Source organism: Thermothielavioides terrestris, chromosome 3, assembly GCF_000226115.1.
Source record: "Thermothielavioides terrestris NRRL 8126 chromosome 3, complete sequence".
NCBI classification, from domain to species: Eukaryota; Fungi; Ascomycota; class Sordariomycetes; order Sordariales; family Chaetomiaceae; genus Thermothielavioides; species Thermothielavioides terrestris.
In genome coordinates this window covers 929,435-943,164 of record NC_016459.1, presented here as the reverse complement: position 1 = coordinate 943,164, position 13,730 = coordinate 929,435, and the positions used below count along the sequence as shown (strand labels likewise).

Genomic DNA, 13,730 nt, shown 5'->3' with positions numbered 1-13,730 from the left:
GGCCGGGCTAGGCTAGGGCTATTGGGTTTAACTAGGTCGAGGGCAAAGATTCGACTATTATCTCAAGGCTAGTGACTAGGCCTAGCGGCTAGGGCTTGGGCAAAGGTCCAGGGCCGGTAGGCGTAGGCCTCTTGGGCCTTAGCCTTAGCCTAGGCCTGGGCTAGGTAGCCCCTATCCTAGGCAGAGTGCTTTCCTCTACAGGCTAGGCAGTAGGGTAGTCAAAGGCCTTTGTAAGTAGAGCAGTCCGTCTTAGCCTACCTACCTTCCTAGCTATAGGCCTTAGTTCTATAGCTAGGGCATAGGGCCTCCTTACAGCAATAGCGTTGGATATACCCCTACTTCCAGTACTTAAAGCACTGGGTAGGGTTCAAGGTTGGCCAATATAGCTTATAGTCGAACAGCTAGGCCCTCTGGAGCAGGCCTTCTTTATAGGCCTTCGTAGCCTCGGCTTAGTCAGCTAAGGCAACAAGGATTATAGCCCTAGTATAGCCCTTAGCCACTAAGAGCCTAAATTTAACCTTGTCGATGCTCTAGAAGTTAATCTCCCGTTAGAAAGTAGCCTCCGAGACCCCTTCTAGGTCCTTATAGTACACCCCTTTAACTAGGATTATAAAGGTCCTTGTAGCCTCGTAGGCTAGTAGGCCAAAGGCCTTTAGGACCTACTTTTCCCGGTTAGCCAAATACTATTCCTTAGTAGCTAGGTCTTTAAAGATTAGAATAATATCTCCGCTAGGGAGCTTCTAGGCTACTATAGCCCTGTTAGGCCTTTCTAAAGCTTGGTTAACGGCTTAGATCACCTAAGCCAAGGTTCTCTTAGCTAGTTCGGCTAGTATACTAGCCCTACGTATTATAAGCTCTCTAGTAGCCCTAGGTAGGACTACCTTCTAGGGGGCAATAGGGTCCCCTAAAGAGGCCCCCACGGCTATATTAGAGTAGGTTTGGGCCTACGGCTTCTGTTGGTTAGATTCTACAATAGCCTTTTTAACCTCTTTGGCTATAAGCTTCTATAGGCCTTGCTTAGATAGGCTCGCAAGCCCCAAGGTAGGGCCTCTGGCCTAACCGCTAGCCTAGTAGGCCTCCTTTAGCTTGCTTATAATACCCTGGGCCTAGGCCTTAGCTTTAGCTAGCACTAGGGCTAGCAAGCTACTCCAAAGGCTTTAAACTTCCTTCTAGGCCCAGTAGGTCTTTGGCTAGGCCTATATAGCCAGGGGGGGGCCAGCCTAGGCTAGCCTTCCTTCTTTGGGCGTTGTAGGGGCAGGGTTATTGGCGCCTATCGCCTAGCGGCTATAGCCGACGTTGCTAGCCATCAGTAGGTATTAGGGCCTGTGCTAGCCTAGTAGGGCGGGTGGGTCACGTGAAGGCAAAAAGTCTAACCGCTAGTCAGCCGATGCTAGATTGCCCTGTTTTCTACCACCTCCTACACCTACGCAATGGACTGCGCGCAATGGTGGTCGGTACAGCTGGATAGGGCTCGACGAGAGCTTTCGAACGGTGGTGGTTTTGAAGGGTTTGTCGGCGTTGCGGCAAGGATACAAGCAAGCAGAAAGAAGAGAAAAGTTCCCATAGTAAAGGACTTTATTTAGTATAGTACACTATACTAGGAGGGGAGCTCTTATAGCTATATTGATAACCCTTTGAATTGCCTCTATATAGTATTTTATATAAACGGAGGTTCTCTCCTTTCTACTATAGACCCTACTATATATAAGCTTAGTATATTCGCTATACTAGTACTCCACGCTATATAGCACTATTGAGATAACCACTATTATAATAGCCTTTTATAATATATAAACAGGAGGCTTATACTAAGTGTCAACAAGGTTATAAGGGTAGTACAGTAACTTCTTAGCCTTTATATACCGCTTATAAATATACCTTTTGAAGATTAAACGTCTATCGAATTATCCCCTAAGCTACTATACTACTATTTAGAGCTAGGGACCTCCGTCTTTAGCCTCTAAAGCTATAGCTAGGTATATTGTCAGACAGTCATTAACTATAACTAGTAGATTCTAGTGGTTCCATTTTCTTATAAAGTGGATTAGCTCCGTCTTATCTCTAGAAAACTATACCTTGTTTTCGTTCCTCTACTCTAGGACCTTTCTAACTACGTTGCCTATATCCTATATATTCCGTTGTAGGTCCCCCCTACAATTGGAATGTACTAGGCCAACATTGTTGACATAGCTAAACTAGAGGGTAGATTTGACTTAGAGGAGTTTCACTAAGTAGAGGATATATAGGATTAGAGACTAGGGGGAGCCTTAGAGGGTTCTATAGGGGATAAGAAGCTCCTCGATATACTCCCTGTTAATCTAGGCTTTAATTTTCTATTCGCTAAAGAAGGATTCAACTAGCTATATTACTCTAAGAGACTAGTTCTATTTATATATATAGGCTAGCAACTACCTAGGTAGAAAGGTATTAAAGGTACCTTCGACATCGAGAGTAGCTAAGGTAGTAACGTCTCCTATTATAAGCTTCTACTTAATATCGTACGTTAAATAGATAGCTAGGTTGGGCGCCGACCTTTATAGGACGGCACTAATGTCTTAGGGACTGAGAATCCTAGCCTTAAGGGCATAGAGGGCCATTCGCTAGGCTATAACCTATTCAAGGCCTTTACTTAAGTAGGAAATCGGGGCAATTAGCTAGTAAGCTTTAGGTATTAAGAAGTCTCTTTTACCTAGCTTCGGTATAAAGGATACCTCTATAATTCTCTAGGGTTTTAGGTAGTACTATAATATGATATATTTGTTGAAGAGGTCTATAATAACCTTGCTAAATACCCTTTAGCAGCTCTTTATTAGGTATACTATAGCAGCTCTTTATTAGGTATACTTTAGTCTTGTCGATACTAGGGGAAGTGCTTTTAACCCCGATAGTAAATATAGCGGCCTCCTCTGGCGAGACGCTGCCTAGGCACTGGAGTTCCTACTTCGCTTTGTATAGCTATTAGCCAACGAGGGGGTCGTCGTCTAGGTCGTTTACCACGCTAAAGCGTTTGAGGAGGGCCCCCACGATATACCGCGCTTTATACGTAGGATCGTAGATAGTTTCTTCTCCGACCTTGATTTGGGGGGACCTCCTATTTTATTCTTGCTTGTGCTAGGCGACCACCCTATAGAGTTCCGAGTCCGTTCAAGCATTGTTAAGCTGGTCTATCTAGTACTGTCGTTTAGCTTTCTTAGCCACCTTGTAAAAGGCCCTCCGGGCCTCTGTACATTCCTCGCGATCGTTGTTGTTACTAGGTTCCCTGTCTACCTAGCGTAGCTCGGCTGCCTTCCATTGTCGCTAGGCCTCCTTGCACTCGTCGGTCCACCAAGCTGCACTCCTGCCGCCCGGGAGGCGGAGGGGGAGCGGCGGAGGAAGACGCTGCTGCGCCGCAACCGCTGGTCGTGAGTGTGATGGGAAAGCATCTGGTTTGGCCAAAGTTAGGATTGATGTAGATGTTGTACTCGGTGTCTGTGGCCGGGCAGGCCCAGAAGGCAGGGGAGCCGTGGTAGAGGAGGGTGTTGTTGGAGGGGTCAACAGAAAAACCTAAGGTAGGTGGTTTCCCCTGATCGCATTGGAATTGGGTGATTGGGGGGTCTGCGCAGAGGGTTAGTGACTGCTGGCTAGAACGACCAAGGTCAAATAATGGGGGTGTCTACTTGCCAGTCACGATACAGCCAAAGCCACGAGAGTCGACGATGCCGCCGCCGGAAAGAACAAAGGTGGCAGTGTCGTAGCTGCCGTTAAGGCGGATCTGACCATCCTCCAGCCGTCCGGCAGGACAAGCAAATGCTCCATCCGAGGAGATTGTGAACTCGCAGCGGTCATTGGAAATCGTAGCGGCTTTGTCACGGGGATGGTAGAACCATCTTGCAAGTGCCAGGCCAGGCGACAAGGCCGTGGCTACGGTGAGATTGCGGAGAAGCTTCATGGTGAACGAAGTGAAGGGGGGAGGGGGAGAAACGAGAGCGATGAGGAAGGATTCTGGTTCTGAGTCGAGTCTGGGCTGAACACTACTTTCACCTAATAGGTCTTATGAGAACGAGAAGAGACGAGAAACCATATAGGGCTCGCTCTTGGGTCGCACTTGACAGATTCTCAGTCATAGATACACGTTCAACACCTTCCCCCCCTCACCAGTATCGACCTCGGCATTGATCAAGTCCGACGATGATGATGCCGCTTACACCGAAGGATTGCTCATCTCGCAGTCTCGTGACATCGACGCTGCCCGAAAGAAAGTATCAAGGCTCTCGGACTCTGTGCTGGCTGTGTGCATGGCTGGCTACCTTCGGCTCTACACGATGAGCTTCTTACACCGGAAGGTGCTGACAACATCCGTTGGCACGCAGCCGAGATGCGACACCGAGCATCCTCACTGGCAACAACCATGTTTTTCGGTCATGGAAGGATTCTCAGTTAACTCATGCTGACCACGTATCCCCCCAAAACCAGGTTGCCAGGGATACGCAAAGAATTCCAAGCCGGTTTGCTGTCAAGCACCCGCACGGAAAGGACAGGAAAAAAAGAACAAAAAAGGCAAGAAAAAGAACGCGCCATTTTCCTATCTAAGATCTTACCTTGGTGATGTTTCTGAAGTAGATAGTGCAGCTGTGGGACAAGGGATCACTCTGGAATCTGGATGCTCGCCCAGGAGTGTGTGACTCTGACATTGACTCCTATCCTCTTCGGGTAGACAACAAACGACTCAAATCAGAAGATGACCTAAAGAAAATATTGTCAAACGAAGATGGCAACTGCTATCTAACCTAGAGTAAACATCCGTCCGAGTAAGTTACCAACGCGTTGTAAGCCCTTAAGGCACGACAGCGGTTTCGCGTCTAGCCCAGAAGAATCCCGCATTGTTCAGCCGAGTGGCCAACATGGTCTTCAACTTCCCTACCGCCTCTCTCGCCTTTCGCAATGACGAGGATGCCGCTGCCGCTGATGTAGGCGCAAGGACCTCAGTGATCCGCCGTGTCTCGCTCTGGATCGCCCGCCACTCCTCCGACTCAAACCACCAAGACTGCGAGGAGGCTTTACAGCATTCCCATGCAAAGAGGGCCATCTCGGCCCGGTCATGACGTTGCGCAGCCAGCACCCTCCATTGCAAGGGTTTTTGTTTTTCAGCGGGGGTAGTATCCTGCGCAGCGGACTGCAAGTTGGTTTCCTGCTCACTGCCAGCTTGGTGTCCGCAACTGGCGCATTTGGCTATGCTTGGAGCGCAAACACTCGCCGGAGGTGACCGAGATTGCGGTCGATGGGGCCCGTCGAAACCTGATGGCTGCCGCATACCGATAGGACCCGGCGGTGAGGACGCATCCTCCCGCCCAGTAAAGTCTTGGGGGTTGAGGGACGACTTAGCGCTATGGACGTAGCGCTGCAGTTGGATGTCGTTTAGGAGAGGGGGAGCGTCGGCGAGATTGGAGAGATCTAGGCGCGAAGGGTACTGGGAGTATGTAGACTCGGTGTACACGACCTCGTCTTCCCATTCGTCGTCGCTACCCTCATCGCGGTTGTTGACTGTAGGACTTCGCGTCCCGTCTCCCCGAATATGCTCGTGTAGGCGGCTGGCGGGAGGAGAGCCTATATCCAAGGAGCTGTGAGAGAACGCGAATCGATTCCGTAATTCCGCAAGGGAAGCTCTGTACGATGCCGCCGGAGACTGGGGGCAATGCGGGGACGGCGTATTCATAGAGCTCGCGGAGCTCCGACTCTGTCTATGGTTGCTGAAGCCGGAGTTCGAAGTTTCGCTCGAGCTATCGTCCGTGCTGGACGCCGTAATGTCGTCGGACCTGGACTTGATCGACAGCTCAATTGCGTTGAGCCGATTGCTCTGGCTATTGACCTGAGTCTCAAGACGGTGGAGGGTCTTGAAAATCTGGTCTAGCACAGGCATTTCCGACGTGGTTGCTATGGCTATTGTTGTGTTCCTATGTTGCTGTTGTTGCTGCTGTTGCCGGGCGCCAGTGCTGTGCTGTCGAGGTCGACAGACTCGAGAGTTTACCAGGACAGCAGCACGAATGACGCCTGCGTCCGGAAGGGAAAAGAAATCCAAAAGCTAGGGGCGCTCAAGAATTCCGCTTACACCGAGAACCTGTCTATGAGCAACCTATGCTCCATCTCTACGCACCCTGGTGAGAGGATATTCGGCGATAAGAGCTTGAGCTCCGGCGTCGTCTCACGTCACATAAGCTACTTGGCAAGGCTCGCAGCTCAGTCCGAGGTCTGGTGCGACAGGTGGGTAGGTGTTGCGGCCGGGACCGTCAATCCTTCGAGAACTCCCACCAAGTACCGATATGTATACGTCCTCCTGCCAAACTGGGTTATGCTTATACGACGTCAGTGTGTCGGTCGACATTCACCGCCACCTCGCCTCGACTTACTGCCATAGTTAACTGTTACACGGTTGCTCGCACCGCCACAAGATATGCGTCATCCAATCAAATTAAAAGCTACCGCTGCCAAACCGGTTGCTAAACTCAAACGGCAGAACCTAGTCGTGATCCATGATGGTCGAGATCGTGGTGGTGAGCATGAGTTCGGTTCTTGGTCCATACCTCGTCGCGCGGACTCCCGAATCCCATCAGCTTATCGACATGCTCTCGGGGACTTTCTCGGTCACTAGGCTCAATTGAATGACTAGAATCCTGTCAAGGATTGTTCGGTGACATGGGCGATGGATCCTGTTTCCCAATTCCGACGCTATCCATCATGAAGTCCGAATGGACAGGGACGATGGGCCGTGCCGTCATGTGGTTCACCATCAGCATTGAATGCAGGCGGTTGGATAGAGAGGGGTCCGAGAGCACGGCGGGAACCAGGGAGGGAAGACGGTTGCCTGCCGTAGGTAGGACCTACATATCCTGCTTCACGCTCAACGATGACTCGGAGCGGACATATGTCATCTCTTGGAAGTTATCTCAGTAGAGTCTCCCTCCATACATCCTTCAACACGCTACTCGCAAAGCCACCAGTACACCCTGACAATCCTCTTCCCTCTCTCGTCTTGCACACCTCTATCGCCATGCGTCTCCCATTGTGGGCGGCCACCTTGTGGATCTCTGCCCTGTTCGCACTGACGGAGGCAGTCTTTGTTCGGTCTTCCTCCGGCTGTGCGCCCAACGAGTACTGGTGTCAAGACCGGTGTGGCTCTGCTGACTACGGCGACACTTGTTGTCAAACCCCTGACGGCCAACACAATCTCTGCGGAGCTGGTAAGCAAACAAGCAGTTTCTCCTGGAGATACTTGACAAACATTGACACCAAAAGGAAACATTTGCTGTATGTACGGTTGCTGCCCTGCCGGGACAGTATGCAATGCCGTGGGTGGCTGCGACTCCGTGCCTGGACTCCAAGTCAGCGCGCCAGACAAGACTTATGGCAGCCCGCCGGGAACCCAGAAGACGGCTTCTACGTCGGAGCCATACACAGAGAGCGGTTCACTCTCCACTGTTACATCGCAAGTCTTCGTCACCCAAGTACGCACGAGGACCATCATTGTCACTTTGACCTCGTCCAGGTCGTGCACCTCTGAGGGCAACCATTCTTCATCAGGGAACCCCTCCACGGAGCCTGCCTCGGGTGAGCCGACAACTTTCTCAAGCAGGTTGTTGAGTACGGAGCCATCTTCGTGTCCTCAAGGGTTCTCCACGGAGTTTCCACAATGCGCGTTCCCAGGCACGTCGGAAGCGACATCCGCCGGATCTACCACTGGCGACTTTACCGGCATACCTACTGGTTGGCCTACCAGCAGCCCGCCTAGCAACCCAACCACTAGTGCCAGCACTTGGACAGATTCGCTTGGAGAGACCATTGTCTCTAGTGGCTCTGAAATCGTCATTGGCGGCACGGAAACGATCCCTGTCCCGACGGGGCACAGCACTCTGACGACTGATGGTCACACGTTCACCTTTGGGAGCGGCTCCGGGAATCAACCCAGAGGCGTAGCACCCGCTACGACATAGACCGGATCCGACGGTCAGGTAATCATCTCCAGTTCCGGTATCGTTGAAATCGGGACAAATGTACCGGTCACCCTTCCTACGGTCTCGTCCTTGACGACGCTTACTACGGATGGAGAGACGTTCACTCTGCCTCCCACCCCCACGGTTTCCCCAGGCGGCGGCACAAACACCGGAAATGGCGCAACAACCTGGACTGAACCGGATGGCCAAACCGTTGTTTTCAGCTCCGGAGTTGTCCAGATCGGCATCAACCTACCAATCACACTACCGTCCGTCTCGTCTCTCCGCACCCTCACAACCGACAGTGAGACGTTCACGCTGTCACCTGCCCCTACGTCCACATAAGGCCAGGGCACTCCATCGTCTTCCGCCGGCGCTACCACTTGGACCGCACCCGACGGACAGATTGTCGTCTCCAGCTCTAGCGTCGTACAAGTCGGCACTAACGCACCCATTACTCTGCCCACGGTGACTGCCCCTACCACAACCACAAATGAAGGCGAAGTTTTCGCCTTGTTCCCAACCACTTCTACTACCGCAACAAGGGCAGCCAGCGTTCTGACATCTACTCTGCCGGACGGTGAAACCCTGTTGTCCAGCGGAAGCGTCATTCAGATCGGAACAGGGCCTCTGCCGTTATATTCTGACCAATGTTTGATGGGAGAAGCGGCCATGAAGTATCTGAGGATGAGGCAGACTCCTCTTGGACACCAACAAATGGCCACATTGGAGTTGGTATTGTGTTTTCTTCTTTTCTTTTTTTCCTTTTTGGTCCCCTCTTTCTCTTGGTTTAATCAGCCAACGACCAAACGTTTAGATGGGACCATCCATACGGAGTATTTTGTTCCAAGGACTTCAATTACACAGACGACATAGGATGCTGGCTGGATTGGAATCACCGCCTGAGTCCGAACAGGTAGAACTAGCTGTTGTAGAAGAAATGCTGCCAGTCGGCAAGGGCGATGGCACGCAGAATTGGAACCCTCTTGTTTCCTTCGAGGGTAAATGGTCAGAAGATCTTCCAACTAACTAGTGACTGAGAAGACGATATAATTCCAAGGAAAGCCTCCAGGTGGCCAGGAGAGGACGCGAACTCGATCTGTCCCGTGGCAGATTTACACGGGACCTGCCGAGCGTGGATACGCCGCATATCTCGGCCTCGCCGCTGTCTGGTTTGTTCGGACTCTTCAACATCGGCAGACGATTGGCTCCGGGTACGCAAGCCACTCCCCAAGCCCACCACGACGGATCATCAGCATGTGCTCCCATGCCCTTGAAGATGACGATGCTCTGCTCGGACCAACACAAACCAGGGTGGGGTAGTGGCGCAAACCGGTCATGCCTAGTAGTTAATTATCTAAATAAGAGAGTAACGCGAACCCCCTCTCTGCTGACTGTGTATATCAAGCCAGCCGTCTCTCTGTCTCCCATCTCCCCTCCTTCCCCACTTCCAAGCATCTTTCACAATGGATCTCACCTCACATGTCTCGCACAATCCGGTGTTTCTCGCCCTCCCTGCTGAGCTTGTCGAGCGCGTCGCCTGCTTTCTCCTCGAACAAGACCTCCTCAATTTTCGGCGTACCTGCCGCCGATTCCACCACAACTCGCAAACTGCTTTCGCCAACACCTTTTTCTCCACCGTCACCACCGACCTCTGCCTGGCCTCTTTTCAGCGCCTCCAGCGCATCGCCCAAGATGACCTCCCCCGCCACTACGTCCGCACCGTCATCTTCACCTCCAAAGCGCCCTGTCCCAACCGCCCACGTCACGCCCCAGGTCAAGGCTACCACTGGTCCCGCACCCCGGGCCCCCAGTTTCAAGCGCAATACCTCAACCCTGACGTCACATCCAACCCGTCGATCAGCGACTTCTGTACCACCCTCGCAGCGCCCAGCAACCTGCGATTGTTCCCGCGGTGTAAGATTGATATTAATGAAAGACTCCTCAACAGCCCAGGCGATGCCCGCCTGCTGTTCTCTCAGACACCCATTGCAATAAGCGTTATGATGGTCAAGGGCTAACCGCCCACCTAACAGCTCCTACCATCTGTGTATAGCTACCTACTCAACGCTGCTCCAACTCCGCTCGCTTGTTCTTGTATCATATGATGACCAAAGATTTTCCAAGGTTCAGTCTCGAATTGCATAATTGGATGCTTGGAATGTTCGTGAAACTGCAAGTGGCTCTCTAGAATGCAGCTTTCTGGCTCCGGATTCTGAATGGCCATACGCTCTTAGTGTTGATTGGCAGGTACACCCGAAGGGCATCACAATCCGAACACAGGTCAACCGTATTCTCAGGCCTAGAGTTGTGAGCCTTAGCCTGCTCTGCGCCCCCGGGCCCAGCACAGACACGCCGGCATCCCCTTGCTGATAAGCAGCCCCCAATCACGCGTTGAGGTTTAATGGCGAGACACACGAAAATGAGTTCAGCTGCGGGTGCTTGAACGCATCGACCATCCTGAAGCCGGCTGTTAGCAAATGCTCACGCCAGTAAGGCCGCGTTGCCGGTGAGATAGGTTATTGCTACTCACCCCTGCACAGCAGCATACATGCCCAAGCCGCACATGGCCAAGGACGCCAGGAAGTAGAGCACATGCCACACGTTTTTCGCCAGCTGGAGCGGGCCACCAGAGAAGAAGCCGCGAATGTACCGTTGCATGGCGGTGCCATTCCTAGTCACCTCCCCGGTCTCCGGGTTGAACCCTTCTCCGGGCCGCATGGCGTTCTTGCGGATGTCCATGCCCAGCGCGAAGAGAGGGGGCAGCGTGTAGGTCAGGTTCAGCAGCGTCGACGCGGACATGACGGAGATGAAGCCGAAGTAATCCGGGATCGCGGCCGCGATGACGAACGCGACGCTCCACCAGACCGGGACGAGGGCGGCGTAGAAGAGCTTGCCTGGCTTGGTAACCAGCAGTGGGGCGTTCAGCAGGTCGACCAGGACGTTGTTGTAGAACACCTTGATGCCGATGTTGCCGTACAGTCCCGCGGCAATTAACCCGGCAAGCAGCGTGATGGCGTTGCCGACAGTCTGCCAGCTGTATGCAGAGACCCCCTGGAAGCTGGGATTGTACGTATATTGGCCTTGGAACTGATTGAATTCAACTGGTTAGTCCGCGTCGGCCAGCGTCAAGGCCAGGTGTTTCTCAGGGAGCCGACTGACATAATAAACATAGCATCCGTACACCACGTATACTGTGTAGATGAAGAGCTGTGCGCCCCACATCGCCTTGGACGATGAGGAAGACCTGTTAGCATCGGATCTTTTGGGGCCCAATCAATCAACGGATCATGCTCACCTTGAGGAAGTCCCTTGGCCGTCTCATCTCGGCGAGGAACTCGACAAACAGCTGGGCGCCGGCGTACGCGAGCACGCCTGAAAGCAGGCCGTTGATGTTACCAACCAGGTTGTTTGCCGGAAGACCGGAGTAATGAACAATGGGAGGGTAGACACCGTCCACCGGAGTGATGGAGTCTGGATCGACGGCACCTATTCAGACAACTAATGTTAGCCCATCCTCTTCGCAGAACGAACAGACTTTTCCCTCGTCAAACAGTGCAACTCACTTCCTGCAGAACCCAGCACTGCAATTGCATAGTTAGGAGGCGAATGCGCCATGACCCCCATTGAGATGAAGATGACGATCAAATTCAGCCATATAGCGAGGGTGGCGACCCATCCGCTTCGGACATACCGCAGTCAGCCAACAAAGCTCTGACAAGAACTGGTTCAATCTTGCACATAACAAACAAGCGAAGTTGGGGAACTCACTATGCCTTGAGGGTGCGGATCTGCGTCAAGAAGAAGCCAGCAATGACAAACACCAGGGGACAGACAATGTAGCAGAGCCTGAACTTGGACATCTGGGAGATGTTCTGGCCGAACAGGATGGTGACCTGGCCCAGCAGGAGCAGCAGGGCGATGGCCTGGAGGAAGTTGGTGATGTGCCGGGCGACGGTGCCCCACGTCCGGAACGCGAGATCGCCGTAGTTGCGGGCGGGGAACTCGTAGGAGTCGACGTGCATGAAGACGTGCCAGATGAGATAGCCGCTGTAGCCGGCCAACAGGCCGAAGGCGGTGAATAGGGCGACGCCGGGGCCGTAGCCGAGCGTGCCGATGGCGAAGGGCACGGCGAAGGGGCCGAGGATGTCGGTTGTGATCTGTGTTAAGCACGGATCCGGCGAGCGTCAGTGTCTCCGCATATTACACGTAAATATCATTCATCCGAGAACGTACGAGGTAGAACGCTGCGCCTGCGGACGCGGTGCGGAGGGCCCGGCTGGCATTTGTCCACTCCTCGTCGGAGACGTGAAGCCGGTTGTTCCTCGTAGAGAGGTTGAGATCGCCGAGGTCTTGATGGACGACGCCAACCGACTCGCCCGCGGCACCGTTCCCGGCGCTCTTTTTCTCGCCCGCCAAAAGCTGGCGCCAGGCGGTCCTCGGCTTCTCGAGGGTCCGCTCCTCCTCTCGCGTCTTCTGCGCGTAGTGGAGATACTCCTCGAAGCTGACATCCGGGTCGTGCAGCTTGCGATGCTGTGGCCGGATGGGCGCGTTCTCCGCCACCTGCACAGCGGTCTCGGTCTCCGGCCCGGCCATGCTGTCGTTTTGTGGTTTGGGATGCCCGGCCATGCAGGGATGTGGTGGGAATATGCCGTGGGAAATCCGGGAATGACGAGGAGATGATAACAAAGGAAATTAAGGTGGGAATGATTAGAAATATCTGGGGATTCTCCCTGGCGCGTGCCTGACCCATGCGACAAACGACACTAGTTACCTCGATCCCGCGGCAAGCCGACGACCTTCTTCATGTGGATTGGTCCGTACCACCGTACAACAAGAAACGTCGCATATCCTTCCCATTGCAGTGCACCACACCTCCGGCGGGGTTCTCGATGCTACCGCGGTGAACAGACAGAGGCATCCGACAACGCGCCCTTCACAGTACATTTGCTCGGATCTCCCAAGTCACTTTCCTAGCAGATTCTATAGGAAAATACGTTTCCTCAAATCTCAAGGGATCTTTCGGTGCCTCACTCCGCCTTACTTACATTGGCGAATATTAATAGTCCGCACTGATGTTGGATATAGAACGGGATTAAGTGCAACTACAATATTTGAAGCTACCTGGTAATCGCTCAGGAGCTTAAAGCTTAGATAAGGTGAGCTTGGGATGCTCATTCAGTGCTAAAGAGACTGACTGCATATGGTGACAGCGAGACAATCTCCAGTGCATACCTACCCGGGGAAGCTGGCAGGGCTGTTTGATAGGGAGCTAAGGTATGTGTCGTGTAGTTTAGCAGCTGTGTCAGTGCAGTCCTCACAAGGGAAGCGACACTACAGATTACACTAGTGTATTCCGCTAGTTAGTGTACTAGCGTGCCCCAGTCCGCACGATGCAATGTCCCCAGATTCCACTTGAAGCCGAGCTTGCCGAGCTGGGTCCACGGGTAGTGTAGGTACACTATGCGCAGATGAGTTTAGTGTCCGGCTTAGGCTGAAGCTGACGTCATGGCCAACCTTGAGTATTGTGCTTGTCAAAAAGTGTGACTCGTTGTCAAATAAACAGATGGTAGATGATACAGAATACACCGTTTAGCATAGCGCAGCAGTGGTTTGGTAACTACTTGTTTTCCTATTGCTTCTCTTCTTGCTTCTCTATCTCTCTCTCTATCTCTCCCCCCCTCTCCCCCCCCTTTTTTTTTGTGTGTGTGTGTGTGTTTTTGTCTGCGTTGGGGGGGTCTCCTGGCAGGTTTATTTTCTACATCG

At 52.7% G+C, this 13,730-nt stretch overlaps 4 protein-coding genes across 4 annotated transcripts; 2 read left to right on the top strand and 2 right to left on the bottom strand.

The window, feature by feature from the left end:
- Nucleotides 1-4,813: 4,813 nt before the first annotated feature.
- THITE_2129516 (uncharacterized protein) lies at nucleotides 4,814-6,389 on the bottom strand (the record flags this gene model as incomplete). Its single annotated transcript, XM_003653942.1, has 2 exons — nucleotides 4,814-5,974; nucleotides 6,384-6,389. The coding sequence occupies 2 exons, from the start codon at nucleotides 6,387-6,389 to the stop codon at nucleotides 4,814-4,816; spliced, it is 1,167 nt and encodes a 388-aa protein (XP_003653990.1).
- Nucleotides 6,390-7,024: 635 nt separating this feature from the next.
- THITE_2129515 (uncharacterized protein) lies at nucleotides 7,025-7,964 on the top strand (the record flags this gene model as incomplete). Its single annotated transcript, XM_003653941.1, has 2 exons — nucleotides 7,025-7,214; nucleotides 7,312-7,964. The coding sequence occupies 2 exons, from the start codon at nucleotides 7,025-7,027 to the stop codon at nucleotides 7,962-7,964; spliced, it is 843 nt and encodes a 280-aa protein (XP_003653989.1).
- A 1,466-nt stretch (nucleotides 7,965-9,430) lies between these two features.
- THITE_2089143 (uncharacterized protein) lies at nucleotides 9,431-9,985 on the top strand (the record flags this gene model as incomplete). Its single annotated transcript, XM_003653940.1, has 1 exon — nucleotides 9,431-9,985. One exon carries the CDS (start codon nucleotides 9,431-9,433, stop codon nucleotides 9,983-9,985), a length of 555 nt encoding a protein of 184 aa, XP_003653988.1.
- Nucleotides 9,986-10,351: 366 nt separating this feature from the next.
- Nucleotides 10,352-12,560, bottom strand: THITE_160710 (uncharacterized protein; the record flags this gene model as incomplete). The annotated part of the gene is made up of 7 exons (XM_003653939.1): nucleotides 10,352-10,424; nucleotides 10,498-11,054; nucleotides 11,127-11,192; nucleotides 11,263-11,453; nucleotides 11,531-11,646; nucleotides 11,736-12,124; nucleotides 12,201-12,560. The coding sequence occupies 7 exons, from the start codon at nucleotides 12,558-12,560 to the stop codon at nucleotides 10,352-10,354; spliced, it is 1,752 nt and encodes a 583-aa protein (XP_003653987.1).
- Between the last annotated feature and the right edge of the window lie 1,170 nt (nucleotides 12,561-13,730).